General features: G+C 37.0%; 1 protein-coding gene across 2 annotated transcripts in view; it reads left to right on the top strand.

Moving 5' to 3' along the window:
* The window catches only part of LOC136040829 (afadin-like), a 124,871-nt gene that overhangs the window by 10,754 nt on the left and 95,863 nt on the right, over nucleotides 1-18,254 (top strand). For both annotated transcript variants that reach the window (XM_065725176.1, XM_065725167.1), the window contains exon 2: nucleotides 6,389-6,643. In XM_065725176.1, coding sequence (XP_065581248.1) covers nucleotides 6,533-6,643 — 111 coding nt within the window. In that variant the 5' untranslated portion in view covers nucleotides 6,389-6,532. The remainder of the gene's footprint in view (nucleotides 1-6,388; nucleotides 6,644-18,254) is intronic.

Here is an 18,254-nt window from a genome sequence, read left to right as displayed (position 1 = left end):
AATTTTTCTAGTTTTTGTAAATTTTCACCTATTCCTGTTACTTAAAAAATGTTTTGTTTTTTTTTTACGGAAAATTTGAGCGAAATAGAAACTTGATGAATATCAATTCTTGATTCGCAGTTGATGCAATAAATACCTACAAAAGTAGCTCATGAACTGACTTATGAAACTACTGAGAGGCGTATAAAGAGAGGTTCCAAAAAGCTACCAGTCGCAGAATTTGACAGAATTCTAAAAGCTGCCGACACTTTAGCAGAACAACCTGTGTTTTGACAGCTTTTCTTTGAGCAAAAAGTATTTTTATATTTAAAAAAGTATTTTCGGGCAAAATCTGGCAAGAAATTTGAAAACTGCCAAGTAGTATTGGTACTTTGATACCTCACTTTTTGCACGGCGGCTTATAAAGTAGTCTTTTATCTTCTACAGGCTTGTTAAAGACTATTTTACTCCTGAATTTTCAGTAATGCGCTACTTCTTTCTAGAATTTTCCAAAAAATGCGGTAAAATCATGAGTCAGTTCATTTGATCTTTTTGTAGATTTTTAGTAAATTGCGAAATAATATTTTGGATCGTTTTAAAGTTTGACATTTATTTCCATAAGAAAAACTTCGTTCTTTAATTTTTTTTCCGCTTGTAATTTTATTAATGTGTACAAAATAAATCATAAAAAAAAAGAATTTTGTCCGACTTGGTTGATGAAACTAACAATAATTCGTAAAACAACCAGGCCTGTTTGCTAGGGCATGTAAATAATTGCATTACCAATTGGTTTTGTAGTTAAGATTTGGGGTTTGACGTTACATTGTTTTTGAGGGGTTTAAGGCTTCTATCGTAAGTTTCAAAAATTTTATTTCATTATTAAAAACTATTATGTTATCCGTATAATAGCTACTATTTCTGAACTTTGTCAAAGGGAATTTCTTTTTCACTACAGTTTCCACAGTCTATAGAAACTCTAATTACTATGCGCCGTAGTAGACCGTTCTAGCTAAGTGGTTAGCGTGCTAGACTTGTAGACTTGTCTTAGACCCTATGTCCTTTGGAATGGGTTTTGAGTCATGATGTTGCCGATGATTTGTTTTGGAATGAGGATATTAGTGTGATTCTGTAAGTCTAGCTGGAGTCGATTCATTTCCAAAGGGGTACCCGGAGAAATCCAGGGAAGTTAGACAGGAAGGGTGTGTGAAAGCACAGGATGGCTTCCCCCTCCCCATTGTACTTTCTGGTTGAAGGGCCAAGAAACATAAATCAGCATTGCCGGTAGGGAATGCAAAGTCCAGTGCCATATTCTTTACCTTACCTTACCTTTTATGGGACATAGCTCTTTACTAGGTTACAGCTACTGCTGTGATCATGGTAGCTTTGTTTGGTTTTGCCTATTCATTAGATTTCTGTAATTTTAATGCGTGATAATTCTTCTGTTGTCTTCAAGGCCAATTAGTTCATATTTATTTCCTCTCGAGAGCTAAGATTTTCCTCTCGAGAGCTAAGATTTTCAGTTGCTCCAGTGAAAAATTAATTAAGTAATCGTAAGTCTGTTAATTTTCGCATATACGCAGGGGCGTTAGTAATTTTGTAATTGAGCGAGTAGATGGTGTATTGTGAAATTTTATAGAGATTTTAGAAAACTGATTGACGTTTCTTTTCGAGAGGAAACAACAGGAGATATTCGACTCCTTTTGCAATAAAAAAAAAAAAAAGTCTTTTTAACTGCAAGTAAGAAGCGACATTAAAACTTAAAATGAATAGAAATTATTCCGCATATGAGAGGGGTTCTCCCTGCCCCCGCAACGCCCCGCTCTTTACGCTAAAGTTTGACTCGTTATCACAACTCTACTTTTTAAAACAATAAAAAAATTACAGTTTAAAGAGCGAGGCGTTGCGGAGGGGAGAACCCCTCTCATATATGGAATAATTTATGTTTTAATGTCGCTCCTCACTTGCAGTTAAAAACTTGTTGTTTTTTTTACTTTAATTTCTGAACGTTTTTGAATTGGCTTTGAACTTTTTTGAATTGGCGGTGGCTTTGGAGAAAAACTGTGTATAGGAGGGGGCATAAGTGCCCTCCAATTTTTGGTCTCTTAAAAAGGGCACTAGAACTTTTAATTTCCGTTAGACTTAGCCCTTTCGCGACATCCAGGATCACTGGGTCGATGCGGTCACTCCTGGGGAAAATAACAAACAAACACGCATCCGTGATCTGTCTTCTGTCAAAAAGTACAAAATTCCACATTTTTGTAGATAGGAGCTTGAAACTTCTACAGTATGGTTCTCTAATACGCTGAATCTGTTAGTGTGATTTTCGTTAAGATTTTATGACTTTTAGGGGGTTTTTCCTCCTATTTTCTAAAATAAGGCAAATTTTCTCAGGCTCGTAATGTTTGATGGGTAAGACTAAACTTGATGGAACTTAAAATCACCATAAAAGTACAATTCTTCTGATGTATCTATTAGTATCAAAATTCTGTTTTTTAGAGTTTTGGTTACTATTGAGCCGGGTTGCTCCTTACTACAGTTCGTTACCACTAACTGTTTGAAAGAGATGAAAACGCTGATGTGTAAAAGGTACTTTTTTTTCCTTTTTATGTTTCTACGGCACTAAGGGACACTTAATTTGAAAGCTAATGCGTACTTTTACCTATCCTATCCTTGAATTGATAAAATAAAATAGTTATTAAAGTACTTGTCTCTTTGTTGTTTGATTTTCCCAGTCTGCAAAATGCTATTTGACCTCACCCAAACCCTTTTCTCTGGCCTCTTCTAACTGACCTCTGAGCATCAGGGTAAGTAATTTAATTATCAACCAGATAGTTGCAGTTTTACTTTGACTTTATCTTGCTGATAGTCGAAAGTTTACATTGTCCATCACTACCCCTCTCCTCCACCCTATAAATGTTATTTGGCCTCCCCCTAAAGATAGGACCTCTCTGATCTAATACTTTAATTGTTTAGTAATTATAAATTATGACCTAGTAATAATCAATTATATAAGCAATTTATTTATTTATTAACCTAATAGTTTTAATTATCTTCGACCGTATTTGTGGCAATCTGCTGATATTGTGTCAAAAGTTAATTCATTTTGGGTGTTACATCTAGATTAATTGTTGTTTTGAGTTAATTCTGGCAAAGGAAACCACAGTCCCTCAAACAGATTTGAGAAACCAGACTATTTTCTCTGGGAATTTGGCCACAAGCGATTTGCATACCCAAAGGAACATTGATTTTATTTTCATGGAGTTTGGAATCCTAACGACTTTTGAAGTCCATAAAATTGCGTGGTTTTGACAGTTTTTCAGCCTTAGAACAAGCCAATATAAACATTCCCGTTATCTTAAATTGGAAGTGCACTCTAGATAAGCTCAGTTGTAAAATTGAAAGATCCAAGAAGCATCGGGTGGACTCACAACAAGATTCACACCGCAAAGGCTCCATTGCAATGTTTGGCATCCGGAGTCAGGACATTAAGAATTCCAAGTTTTTTTAATACGTTTCCACAACTTCTCATTCTGGCCGAAATTTTCAAACCGTTCATGGTAATGAACGTAAGAAAAGAGAAACCGTTGTCAATTGAAACTAAAATTTCATAAAAAGGAATTTTGACAGCAACATACGAATCAAAAGAATTGCGCATGAAAAAGAAAAAAGAGTTGTACTTCCAAAGTTATTAGCATTAATAACTTTTTTATACTTTGCAAAAAAAGTTGAAAACACTACCAATATGGATTCCGATCTTAAGGAAAAATGCACCATTAAGTTCAATAGATTTTGAGGCCCTACATCGGTAGTTTTGACCTTTTTTATATGAAAAAGTGCGAAATTTGCTATTTTCTTGAGAAAGGAGGGTTGTGGATACGTGTTTATTATTTTTTTATTTTCGTTCCCAATCTTATCAAACTAGCAGTCACAGAATGATAGAAGGCAGATTCAAGCAAAAACTTGAGTGTTAAAGAGATTTCACTGCAGCATGGTTCTGTCTTCGGCCATTTTTCGCCAAAAAACTTTCGTCTCAGCAGGACAAAACCCAATCGCAAAAAAATTAAAATAGCCAATTATTTTTAAACCATAAAAAACCTTTGAATAAAGCTCCCTCGAAGTTCTTTTTTCCGTTATTATTGCATAAAAAAAACAATTTTTTTTTCAAATGAAAGTAAGTAGCGATATTAAAATTTGAAATGAGCATAAATTATTCCTTATGTGAGTTCCCCCTCCCTAACCCCGTGCTCTTTACGGTAGTTGTAGAGTGTTTTGCCAAAAGCATCTATGAGCGGAGCAAATGTTGTTAATGGTTAATTGCAAGTCACTAAATTTTTGCTCGCTATTGATATAATATGCAGGGTTACCTGAAATGTGAGGAGGGTAACTGTTCCCTCAAATCTGACTCTTTAAATTGAAGTTTCATATTTGCAGGGTAATGATTTGAGAATATGGGCTCATTTAGTGTAGTTACTTTTCGAAGTACAGTATGATTGTCAAAATAAACTGCCGTCTTTACAATATTAAATAAAAATAAAAATAAATTCACATGAAACTAAGGAGCAACAATAAAACTTAAAACGAGCAGAAATTATTACGTATATGAGGGGTTTACTCCTTCAAACGGGGTTGCTTTTCCAAACCACTTCACTCTTTACGCTAAAGTTTTTTAATACTTGTAAAAAACTTTCTTATTGTTCTAATTAAACGAACATAGTATTTCAGGAGTCGTTCTTAAAGAAATGGGACAGAATTCAAACTTTAGCGTAAAGAGTAAGGAGGTTTGGAGAAGTAATCCCCTCATATACGTAATATTCCTAGATGGTTTAAGTTTTAATGTTGCTCCTTACTTTCAGTTTAAAAAACTTGTTTCTTTTAAATTTAATTTCTGATCGTTTTTCAAACAGTTCCAGGAAATCTAGCTATTCCTCCATGGAAAAATCCCTCCTCTCCATGGATTTATTCTCTACGCAATTCAGTACTGCTGAAAATCTACGTTGGACAGTTACCCTTAACATATCCACGCGTAAAATTGAGTCAGCAATGAGAAAGCAGGACATAAGAAGAATTTCGTGTTGGAATTCCGGATAATTCCCCCAGTGTAAAATTTTCCCTGAAAAATTAACCAATTGGAAACTTCCTTCTCCATTGAAAATTATCCACGTGGAAAATTCCAGCTCTTTCCCCCGAAAAATGTATGCATACTTCCCAATTACAAATACTACATGTAAGCCATTACCAAATTTTGTAACTTGAAGACCTTTCCTTTAGGGGCTGTGGGAGGGTCATGATAACCCAAAAGGCATAGTTATTCGCCCTTTCAACTATTCTGAACAAAATGGCTAGCTCAAAATTTTAATCGGACGACTTCGAGGAAAAAAGGGGAACGAGAGGGCGCCTAGTTGCCCTCCATTTTTTCTTTTAATTTTCGTTCGAATGGGTGCTGTCACGATATTCTAGGACCATTGGGTCGATACGATCAACCCTGGGAAAAACAAACAGGAAAAAAATAAACACGGATCCGTGGTCGTCCTTCTGGCACAACAAAAATTCCACGTTTTTTAGATAGGCACTTGAACCCTCTATAGCAGGATTCTCTGAATCTGATGATGTGATTTTCATTAAGACTATATGACTTTTATTAGATGTTTCGCCCTTCTTTCAAAAATCTAGCAAATCTTTCCAAGCTTGTAACCTTTGAATGCTAAGATCCCTGCAATGTATGCCCAACTCTAATGCATATAAAAAAATTGATTAATTTATTTTTTTATCCCCCCCCCCCGAACAAACATACAAAAACCTGGATACGGCCCTGTCTTCGACCATGATGATTCCAAAGGTAGACTTTTCGTTTCCATCCGAGGCCATTTTCAGGGGTTCTCTGGTTCTTTTCCAAAGTTCTCTAAAATTAGTTTTACCAATAAACCTTCACTGAAAATATAAATCGAAATAATAGTTACCATTCTCGAGTTAAGCGTCAAATGATAATTTTTTCCGCCGGGCATGCGGCTATTGCTGCAATCATGATATATTGTACTTTCTGTTGTGTGTGATATTGAATATGGGCTCGAAAAGCTGATCAACACATATTATGGACACCTCTTCTGCAAGCGTAAAGAAGTTGCAAAGCACAGGACTTCATTTTGACACCGTTTAATATTTGCTAGAAAAAAAACATGTGATGTACACCTCGTTGCGCAATTTCCTGATGACCTGAAATACCATTAATAATACCACCATGTTAACTGTTTCATGTCAAACCATTAGGGTGAGTTTTTTAGATGAGAAAGTCCCAAACAAAAACTAATCGAGAAAAGCCTCGAAACTCGGTTTTCTCAAAAGTTTTGTTTTGCATTGAATTTGTTCGATTTCGCATGGTCGATCTGCTCTTATCAATTTCTATTCGTTTCAGATAACGGAAATATCAAGTATTGGATAATTTGTTTATCTTGTGAATGAAGCTCAAGTTATCTGATGAGCTCTTAGTTTTGTAAGGAAAGTTGGATATGTGTAAAACGTGGGATTGGTGAATATAAAAGATTAAATATATTCAAAAATGGAGTCTGATGAAGTAAAGAAGATGCGAGACCTTGAAGCGCTGCGTCATATCATTGCTCAGTGGAACTCAAATCGATTGGATTTATTTTCGTTATCGGAGCCAAATGAGGTAATAATGTTATTATATATTTTTGTATTGGATTTTAGTCTTAGCCACGCAAATGCGGGTCTCGAGGAGCTCCCATTTCTAAAGACATTCTCTGTGTTAGTTGCTAATCTATATTCTTTTTCTTGGCTACTGTTTCAAGTTCGAAGACCGGTAACACTTTAGAATTACTGTTCTTCTGATGGAAACACTATAATTGCAAAAAAAAACAAAACACACAACATTCAGTTCCCCATTTGACGCTCTTTTAGATATAGCGTTCTAAACAACCAATTATAAGTAGAAACAATAAGGACTTGTTTTTCTAAAGATAGTGGGATTCCAAACTCTAAATGGATATTTTGCCCCTATGTCTTAAGGGCCGTCCCAGGCACAAGAAAAACGAAACTATAAAAGGGGAAACCTACATTAAAATACGAACTTTAAAACATAAAAAATTAAATTTTTTGACAGACGACGCCCCGCTCTTTACGCTAAGGTTTTTTACTGTTTTCAAAAGTAGAACTAAGAGAAAGAGTCGAACTTTAGCTAAGGGGTTGAGGAGGAAACGCCCCTTTTATATACGGAGTGATTTCAGTTCGTTTTAAGTTTTAATGTTGCTCCTTACTTTCATATAAACAAACTTGTTTTTTTTTATATATTTAATCTTAACCAGAGCGGCTCCTACAGTAGTCCTTTCAGTCAACCGGTGTTAGACAGGTAATAACAGATGCATATGTTAAAAAGAGAAAATGAACCGCTGACTATCTGGTCCAATGTTTGGTAAAATTCTAGTTAATTGACTTCTTGCTATCTTGGAAAGGATTTAGGTTATTAAAATGAAACTTTCAATGATGAATCTACAAACTAAAGTATGTCCCGGGAAGGTATTTTAAAGTACCCATCTCCACTCCTTCTCCCTCTAAAGGGCCCTGAAATTTGCCTACATGACAGGTCAATACCTATTGAAATTTTGACAAAACAATATTTTACCTGAATTTTCAGTTACTAGTTGCTTTGTTTCTACCTTTAGTTCTGAAATTGCAATTCCTGTTATTTGAGTAGAATTTTGAACCATATCAATGTTTTTTTTTCAAAATTTAGGAAATGTATTTGCATATCTTTAAAACCTTATAAAATGGAATCGAGTAAAGTTAAGATGCAGAAAACAATTTTGTTGTACTTCAATTAAGCAGAAGGTCTATTTTGCAAGGTTTAACTTTTATAACATACATGTTTTTAAAGGTCATCAAAGGTCAGGGCCCTCTAGAGGTAGAAGGAGTGGAGGTAGTTGCTTCAAAATACCTTCCCGTGAGATACTTTAGTCTGTAGATGCATCCCTGAAAGTTTCATTTTCCTAACCTAACCCCTATCCGAGATAACAAGAAGTCGATTAACTAGAATTTTACCCCAATGTTTACCTAAGTGTCTAAACTGCCAGAATAAAGCTGTTTGCATAAATAAGTAGAACCTCAAAAAGTAGAAAACAGCAGACGTGCCTGCTACTCAAATGCCTGCAAAAAAAAAACCAATGTGTAAAAAATAACTAAACCAGAGCTAAAAGCTCATGGCACTTGTGACGAGGCAAGAAGAGCTAAGAGCCAAGAGCTCGTATGGTATGAGCTCTAACAAAATTCTAAGAATCATTAGATTGATTTAAAAGGAACATCAGAGGCTTAATGCCGGTCAGGATTTAAAATAAGAGCTCTGAGTCACGATGTCCTTCTACATATCAAAATTCATTAATATCTGATCACCCACTCGTAAGTTATAAATACCTAATTTTTTCTAATTTTTCCTCTCCCTTTAACCCCCCAGGTGTCGAATCTGGGAGAACGACTTTATCAATTCAATTTGTGAAGCTCCCTGACACGCCTACCAATTTTCATCGTCTTAGCACGTCCAGAAGCACCAAACTCGCCAAATCACTGAATCCCTCCCCCCAACTCCCCCAAAGAGAGCGAATCCGGTACGGTTACGTCAATCACGTATCAAGGACATTTGCTTATTCTTTCCACCAAGCTTCATCCCGATTTATCCAATCCAAGTGTTTTCTAAGATTTCCCCCTTCAACTCCCCCCAATGTCACCAGATCCAGTCGGAATTTAAAATAAGAGCTTTGAGACACGATATCCTTCTAAATATCAAATTTTATTGAGATCCGATCGCCCGTGCGTAAGTTAGAAATACCTCATTTTTTCTAATTTTCCAGAATTAACCCCCCCCCCCCCAAATACCCCAAAGAGAGCGGATCCGTTCCGGTTATGTCAAACATGTATCTAGGACTTGTGCTTATTTTTCCCACCAAGTTTCATCTCGATCCTTCCACTCTAAGTGTTTTCCAATATTTTAGGTTTCCCCCTCCCAACTCCCCCCAATGTCACCAGATCCGGTCTGGATTTAAAATAACAGCTCTGAGACACGATATCCTTCCAAACTTCAAATTTCATTAACTTTACATTTTAATGTTAAGTAATACTGTTTAGTATTTAGGCTATTATAACTGTCTGCATGGAAGGTGTTTAGAGTGTTAATAACATTGAAAAAAAAAAAAAAAAAAAAAAAAATGCAAAATTAGATGAAATTAGTAGTGCACAGCCTAAAAATGAAGAATTCATTTCTTATCTTTTACTTTTTTTGCTTGCGCAAATAAGACTGCTGGACGGCGATTTTCAGCCTTATAAACATAAAAAACGGAAATTTGGATTTCAATACAATTAGGACTTTTTAAGATATTCAATAATGAAGAAATGTGTGAAGGGAAGCTGTAGGATAGAAATCAGGGAATGGAGAGCCGTGTGTCAGGTAGTTGTTTATTTTAGGAGTTTGACACCAGAGAGATGTGGGATGGAAAGTTGCGTGGCATCTCGGTTTTGTTGCTTTTGAACTAAATACGAAAATTATGCTATACTGTTGCCTTGATAAAGAGCCATGCAGCCTTGTATTAATTTTTATTTTTTTTTCTCTCGGCCACATGATATGGAAGGGGATGTAGAAAGTTGAAAGTTCTAGCACCCTTTTAAGGGCCAAAAGTAATTGCTGGCCAACCAGATCCCTCCCCCCAAGTAACCCTTTTGTTCAAAATATTGTTCAAAACGTTCTTTAATGAAGACGCCAAATTTAGGACGAAAAATCTGATTTTATCAATTCTAGCTTGAAGAATTTTTTTTCTCTCATTTTTTTCTGCTTCAAAATTTCAGGACATGAAGACAGGGCTAAGGGAACATCCATTAAGACAACAAATTAAGAAGACAAGTCTGATTGTATTAATCCTTGAAGTTTTAATATATATTTTTTTAGACAAGACAGAACTATTGTTTATAAGTGACCTTGATGTGATTTATTAAACAAACAAAACGTTTGTATCGAAGTAGAACTTGTAAAGACTCAATAAAATAGCAGCCAGACACGTTAAAAGTGAATATTGCGTTAGGGTATCGAAAAACGTTTGTATCGAAGTAGAACTTGTAAAGACTCAATAAAATAGCAGCCAGACACGTTAAGAGTGAATATTGCGTTAGGGTAATTTCAGCCCTATAGAAGAGCAGAAGAATGTTTGTCCTGGGGGATAAAAGACCCCTCCTCATCCAGTCCAAATATTATATTAAAAATATTATTAAAAAGCTATTGTACAAACCTAGAGATGATCATATTCACTGAATATTCAAATTTGCCTCTCGCGCAGAGAAAACTGAAAAACAAGAGCTAAGAGCTCATATGGCACTTGTGACGAGGTTGGAAGAGCCAAGAGCTTATATGGTATGAGCTCTAGCAAAATTCTAAGAATCAATAGATTGATTTAAAAGGAAAATAAGAGGCTGGTCGGGATTTAAAATAACGGCTCTGAGACACAAGGTCCTTCTAAACATCAAATTATATTAAGATCTGATCACCCACTCGTAAATTAAAAATACCTAATTTTTTCGAATTTTTTCTCTTCCTTCAGCCCCCCAGATGGTCAAATCGGGGAAAACGGCTTTATCAAGTAAATTTGTGTAGGTCCCTGACACGCCAACCAATTTTCACGTCCAGAAGCACCGAATTCGCCAAAGCACTGGACCATCCCCCTAACTCTACCAAAGAGAGCGGATCCAGTCCGGTTACGTCGATCATGTATTTATAACATTTGCTTATTCTACCCACCAAGTTTCATCCCGATCTCTCCACTCATGAGTGTTTTCCAAGATTTCTGGTTTCCCTCTCCAATTTCCCCCAAAGTCACCAGATCTGGTCAGGATTTAAAGTAAAAGCTATGAGACATATGTTCCTACTAAATATAAAATTTCATTAAGATCCGGTTAAAAATACCTCAATTTTTCTATTTTTTCGAATTAACACCCCCGCCACCGAATCCCCCAAAGATAGTGGATTCAGTCCGGATATGTCAATGAAGTATCTAGGACTTGCGCTTATTCTTCCCACCATGTTTCATCCCGATCTCCCCACTCTAAGCGTTCTCCAAGATTTCCTGTTTCCCCCTCCAACACTCCTCACGGTCGGAATTTAAAATGAGAGCTATGAGACACGAGATCCTTCTAAATATTAAATTTATTTAAGATCCGATCACCCATTCGTAAGTTAAAAATACCTCATTTTTTCGATTTTATCTCTCCCTCCAGCCCCCCCCCCCCGAGATATTCCAATTTCGGAAATGACTGTTATCAAGTCGATTTGTGCAGGTCCCTGACACGCCTACCAATTTTCATCGTCCTTGCACGTCCAGAAGTACCGAACTCGCCAAAATACTGGAAATCCCCCCACCCAACTCCCCCAAATATAGTGGGTCCATTTCAATTATGTCAATCACGTATCTAGAAGTCGTGCTTATTCTTCCCATCAAGTTTTATCCCGATCCACTCTAAGCGTTTTCCAAAATTCCCGGTTTCCAAGATTTCTGTTCCCCCTTCCAACCCCCCATGTCCTCGGATCCAATTCGAATTGAAAGTGGAGCATTATAGACATAAGATCTTTCTATATATCAAGTTTCATTAAGATCCGATCACCCATTCGTAAGATGAAGATACCTCAATTTTCACGTTTTCCAAGATTTCCGGTTTCCTCTTCCAATTCCCCCCAATGTCACCAGATCAGGTCGGGGTTTAAAATAAGAGCTCTGAAGCATAAGATCTTTCTAAATATCAAATTTCATTAAGATCTTGTCACCCGTTCGTAAGTTACAAATAACTCATTTTTATGGCACTTCGTATTAACCAAGTGACATATAGCAATCGCAAATTCTGTCGGTCTGTTGGTCTGTCGGTCCCGGTTTTGCTACTTTAGGCACTTCCAGGTAAGCTAGGACGATGAAATTTGGCAGGCGTATCAGGGACCAGACCAGATTAAATTAGAAATAGTCATTTTCCCGATTTGACCATCTAGGGGGAGGGGAATTGGGGGCCCGTTAATTCGGAAGAAATAGAAAAATTGAAGTATTTTTAACTTACGAACGGTTGATCACATCTCAATGAAATTTGATGTTAGGAAGGATGTCGTGTCTCAGAGCTGTTATTTTAAATCCCGACCGGATCTGGTGATATTAGGGAGAGGAGTTGGGAGGAGGAAACCTAAAATCTTGGAAAGCACTTAGAGTGGAGGGATCGGGATGAAACTCAGTGGGAAAAATAAGCACAAGTCCTAGATACATGATTGACATAACCAGAATGGATCCGCTCTCTTTGGGGTAGCTGGGGGGGGGTAATTCGAAAAATTAGAAAAAATGAGGTATTTTTAACTTACGAACGGGTGATCGGATCTCAATGAAATTTAATATTTAAAAGGATATTGTGTCTCAGAGCTCTTATTCTAAATTCTGGAGAGATCTGGTGACATTGGGGGGGGAGTTGGGAGGGGGAAGCCTAAAACTTGGAAAACACTTAGAGTGGAGGGATCGGGATGAAGTTAGGTGGGAAAAATAAGCACAAGTCCTAGGTACATGATTGACATAACTGGAACAGATCCACTCTGTTTGGGGTAGTTGGGGGGGGGGGGGTTGGAAAAAATTAAGGATATCGTGTCTCAGAGCTTTTATTTTAAATCCCTACCGGATCTGGTGATATTGGGGGGAATTGGGAGGGGGAAACCTAAAACTTGGAAAACACTTAGAGTGGAGGGATCGGGATGAAACTTGGTGGTAAAAATAAGCACAAGTCCTAGATACATGATTGACATAACCGAAACGGATCCGCTCTCTTTGGGGTAGTTGGGGGGGGTTAATTCTGAATAATTAGAAAAAATGAGGTATTTTTAACATACGAACGGGTGATCAGATCTCAATGAAACTTGATATTTAGAGGGATATCGTGTCTCAAAGCTCTTATTTTAAGTGCCAACCGGATCTGGTGACATTGGGGGAGTTTCGGGTGGGTAATTATGGAAAACGCTTAGATTGAAGGGATCGGGATGAAACTTGGATGGAAAAATAAGCAGAAGTCTTAGATACGTGATTTACATAATTGGAACGGATCCGCTCTATTGGGGGGGGAGTGATCGGATCTTCATGTAACTTCATATTTACAAGGACCTCGTGACTCAGATCTCTTATTTTCAATCTCAACCGGATCCAGCGTAATTGGGGGGGCAGTTGAGGGGAACCGGAAATCCTAGAAAATACGTAAAGCGGTGAGATAAGGATGGAACTGGATGGGAAGAATAAAAACCTGTCTAAGATACTTGACTGACATACTCGGACCGGATCTGCTCTCTTTGGTGGAGTTGGGGGGGGGGGATAATTATGAAAATTGAGGTATTTGTAACTTACGAAAGGGTGACCAGATCTTAATGAAATTTGATATTTAGAAGGATCTTGCGCTTGAAAGCTCTAATTTCAAAGTCCGACCAGATCCTATGACATTGGGGGGGGGGGGAGTTAGAGGGGGAAACCGGAATTCTTGGAAAACGTGAAAGTTGGGGGATTTTTATTTTACGAATAGGTGATCGGATCTTAATGAAATTCGATATTTAGAAGGAATTCATGTCTCAGAACTCTTATTTCAAATCCCGACCATATCTTTTGACATTGTGAGGAGTTGGAGGGGGAAATCTTGGAAAACACTTGGAGCGGAGGAATTGGGATGCAGCTTGGCGGATAAAATAAGCAAATGTCCTTACTACATGATTGACGGAACCATACTGGATTCGCTCTTTTTGGGGGAGTTGGGAGGAGGGGTTCAGTGATTTGACGAGTTTGGTGCTTCTGGACGTGCTAGGATGATGAAAATTGGTATGTGTGTCAGGGACCTGCACAAATTGACTTGATAAAGTCGTTTTCCCAGATTCGACCATCTGGGGGGCTAAAGGGAGAGGAAAAGTTAGAAAAAATTAGGTATTTATGACGTACGAGTGGGTGATCGGATCTTAATGAATTTTTATATTTAGAAGGACATCGTGACTCAGAGCTCTTATTTTAAATCCTGACCGGCATTAAGCCTCTTATTGTCCTTTTAAATCAATCTATTGATTCATAGAATCCTAATAGAGCTCATACTATATGATCTCTTGGCTCTTAGCTCTTCTTGCCTTGTCATAAGTTCCATATGAGCTCTTAGCTCTTGTTCTAATTTTTTCGAATTACCACTCCCCCCCAACTCCCACAAAGAGAGCGGATCCGGACCGGTTATGTCAGTCTTGTACCTTGGACTTATTGTACTTCGTTTTCCAAGATTTCCGGTTCCCCCCTTACCAACTCCCCCCAATGACACTGGATCCAGTCGGGATTTAAAATAAGAGATTTGAGTCACGAGGTTCTTCTAAATACGAAATTGCATTAAGATCAGATTTTTTCTAATTTTTCAGAATTACCCCTCCCTCTTCCAACTCTCCCAAAGAGAGTGGATCTGTTCCAGGTATGTCAATTACATATCTAGGACTTGTGCTTATTTTTCCCACTAAGTTTCATCCCTATCCCTCCACTAGTTTGGGCACTTTTAGATAAGCTAGGACGATGAAATTTGGCCGGTATATCAGGGACCATACCAGATTAAATTATAAATATTCTTTCCCCCCAATCGACCATCTTGGGGGGGGGGAGGAGTGCGGGACGGCTAGATTTGAAAAATTAGAAAAAATGAGGTATTTTTAACTTACGAACGGGTGAACGGATCTTAATGAAATTTGATATTTAGAAGGATATTTTTGTATAATTTTTCCAGGTTTCCATCTAGAAAATGAACAAACAACTCTAAGGTACAGTGTAATTACTGGGACACCAGCAACAATTTGAAAAAGAACTTTTTTATAATTTCATTAAAAAAATTTGTCCCGCTCTTCACAAATTTTGATAAGCATCAGTCTTATTGTTTCTTTAATAAAATTAGTACCAGATTAATCTAAATTTATTTGTTGATGGTGATTTGTGGTGGTTTTGCGTTTGGAAAATTATTTTGACTTTGCACCATTTTATTAAAAGAATCTGTTCATGTTACATTTCAATACAACCAAAGTAGTAAAATTTCGATAGCTACAAAGTAGGAAGTTACGAACCAATACAACCTGACTATATGCTCTCCAGGTCTCTTCAGCCTTTGGGTTTAGAATTACGGACAGGGTGCTTTACTTAAGAAAGCTTCTACCCGATTTCGACAGCATACTCCGATTAGAAATACCCCTATAATCCCTCTAGATACTTTGTTGATTTGTATAACAAGTCTTTCCTTCTCTTTAAAAATAGGAGTTTGTATTTGGGGCCCAAAGTGACAATAACCGAATAATCACTTCAAACGTGAAGATAACAGGCAATGCTATAGATAAATAATTCAATCCTAAACCAATCATAAATTAAAATTAATAATCACATCAAACATAAAGATACTGATGTTTATGAATAGATTAATCCCAAAAGAAACAGAAATTACCACGAATGTGAGTAGAACTACCATCCTCTAGTCGATCTGTTCCAACTAAACCATTTTATCGCTTCAAAGGACACTAGATGATGAGAATTGCATCGATGGTATCCACTCCCTAGATTTTGCTGAAATTGGCACAACATAGCCCTTGGGGATGTATCCTAAGTGGCAGAAAGTGGGGAGCCCCTTGCCCACTAGTCCATCTTCATTCTTTTCACAACCATTAATTATATAGTTTGTTCTAGTTGAAAAAAGGAAATGCGTAAATATTTTTTACCAAATGTTTTCTCTTGTATTTTTGCTTTTGATATTTGTCCAATGTTACTAACTTCTATTTGAAACATACGCTGTTTTCGAAACCTTTATTGACTGTTTCTACAAAGTTAAGGTTTTTAACCATTTCACTGCGTGGATACCTTCCAAGTTCCTTTTGCCGTATTATAACAAGTTTTAAATTTCGCTTGTAGTCAGGATAATACAAGCTTGATAATTTGGCTGTTGATATTATGCTTCAAATGGCAGTATTGGCAAGTGCAGGTGTACAGAACGTAGTAATCTCATGTCGTATGGGTAGTTTAGTTTGATGTCTCGTATCAAAAAGCCTCGAGGGTCTGCGGGTTTTTAAATGCCTATGGAGCAGGTTTTCCTACTCGAGAATATTTTACTATCAAATCATAAACAATGGTCTCATAATTTGTGCTCGAATACGGTTTTGAACATTTTAAACATACAGACATTATCCTAGAAATTCACTTAGTAGTTACAAGGTGGCCATTAGACTATTAGACCTAATGAAATTGTAAATCATTTCAAAGGGTCCAATATAAACATGTATAAAAACGAAGATATTGGAGGGAATTCACATTTCATTTTGTCGTATGCCTATGCGTATTCGGTACTTTGGCATTATAGCGACCCCACTCAAGTTCTTGGTATGAGTAAAATCGGTTTGTCTGTCTGCGGGAGGTCGTAATTAGCTTAGTCTTATTGTGAGAAAAATAACAGTGTAGGTATATTTTTGTTAAATATTTAATTTGTACAGGTGATTAAGTTAGGTATTTAACATAATGCGTTCTGCACGGACTGCTTTCCATAATTCTGTTATAGTTCCCATAACTTTGTTACTAAGCATCACATTTTCATCATAATTTGATAAATTTCATTAGGATTAACCTAACTTCACTTCTAGAGTGGGGTTGCTATAATACATAAGTGCCCGTATTAAAATGACCGGCACATACTAAGCGATTTATCCCGGGAGCATAGGCTACCAAGGCAGTAACCAGTATTTTTGTCGATGGAGGTTAGCCAAAAAATAAACTTTACAAAACTCATCAAAAATTTGTCTATACATATTTTTGTCAAATTCCGTAACCCCTCCCCCTGGATATGGAGTTGGACACACATTTTCTCGGGGCAGTGGCAAATAAGAACTTTAATATCTTGTGGCCATGTCTTGTGGTTCTTTTTTCTTAGGGGGAGGACGGTCATCCAAAGCTAAAGGTATTCATCTACACTTTTTGTTATTTTGAGAAATCACTGCTCGCAACTTTGTCTTCTTTCTTGAGCTCCCAATGGGGTTTACGGAGAGACCGGACACTGGTAAATTCTGGAAATTGACTGAATAGATTAAAAAAAAAAAGAGACAAAAAACCTAACATTTCATATTTTACGTAAATAGATACGGTATGTTCTTTTACCATGGTACTGTTACCCATATTAAGAGGCACTCTCTAAAAGTAAAAGCGTGTGTCTGGCATATAAGTACTTTTACCTCGTGCTCGAGAATGAGATTTAAATGAAGTCCTTAAAATAAAAGTCTGTTTAAATATGTAACGCATTTTTACTTGGCGAAAGCCCCAGGATCAATAGCATGTGCTGAAGACAAAACCGCGTATGGAGCATGTAAAGAATGTCCAATTTTTTTATTCAAACGTTTAAAAGTTTCAAAACGATAAAAACTGTAAAAGAAATCCGTGCAATGGTGCAGGAAGCTAAGAAATACAGCCTTGCTTCAGCAAATCGACAGAATCTGTCCATGAAGGCATAAATTACCAAAAAGTATGACGATTCGTATTCATAAGTAATATAAGCTTTTCGGAGATGGTCTTTCTCTGTTCTGGCGTGATCCCCTTTGGCCAAGAATTGGATCTGGCAAATGATAACTTGCCTCATGATTTTACTAGCCAGCTTTTGTTTCACAAAGTTTAGACGTTTTTCTTCACCCTCAAGGCTAGTTTTATTGGACATTTATGTCTTTACCTGTTGGAAACTTACCTCACTGATATCATCAATGGCGACAGCTAAATTTTTCATGACGATGCCAGGATATTTCAGGTTTTCTAATAGCTTAAGCCTTTTATGTCCATTTTTTTTACGAATTCTTCTTTTTTCTTTGGTATAAGAACGTCTCTTTTTCTAGTTCGAGACTTGGTCGATCCCTGTACAGAACCAGACCTCACGTGCATCTGACCTTTGACTAGATACTTGATATGAATAGTTTCACATCCTCCTTCACTATTGATTAACAGTACAAATTCACTAAAAAGTGTTCGATTTGTGTTAGGGGTATTGCAATTGTCAGCATAAAAAAACAAGGTGAGGGTTTCCCCTATTTATCTTTATGACCCTGTGGTAGGCTTATATGCCCACGGGGCTTAACTTCGACCATTGCTCCTAGGCTATGGGGGGGGGGGTGTGTAAACCCTGGACTTAGTTATATGGTCTTTTAACTGTTTTAAAAAAAGTGGCTGTCTCAAAATTTTGATCAGATGCATTTGGGAAGAGAGGGC

This window comes from Artemia franciscana, chromosome 2, assembly GCF_032884065.1.
Source record: "Artemia franciscana chromosome 2, ASM3288406v1, whole genome shotgun sequence".
In the NCBI taxonomy this organism is placed as follows: domain Eukaryota; kingdom Metazoa; phylum Arthropoda; class Branchiopoda; order Anostraca; family Artemiidae; genus Artemia; species Artemia franciscana.
This window is presented reverse-complemented; position numbering and strand designations above follow the sequence as displayed.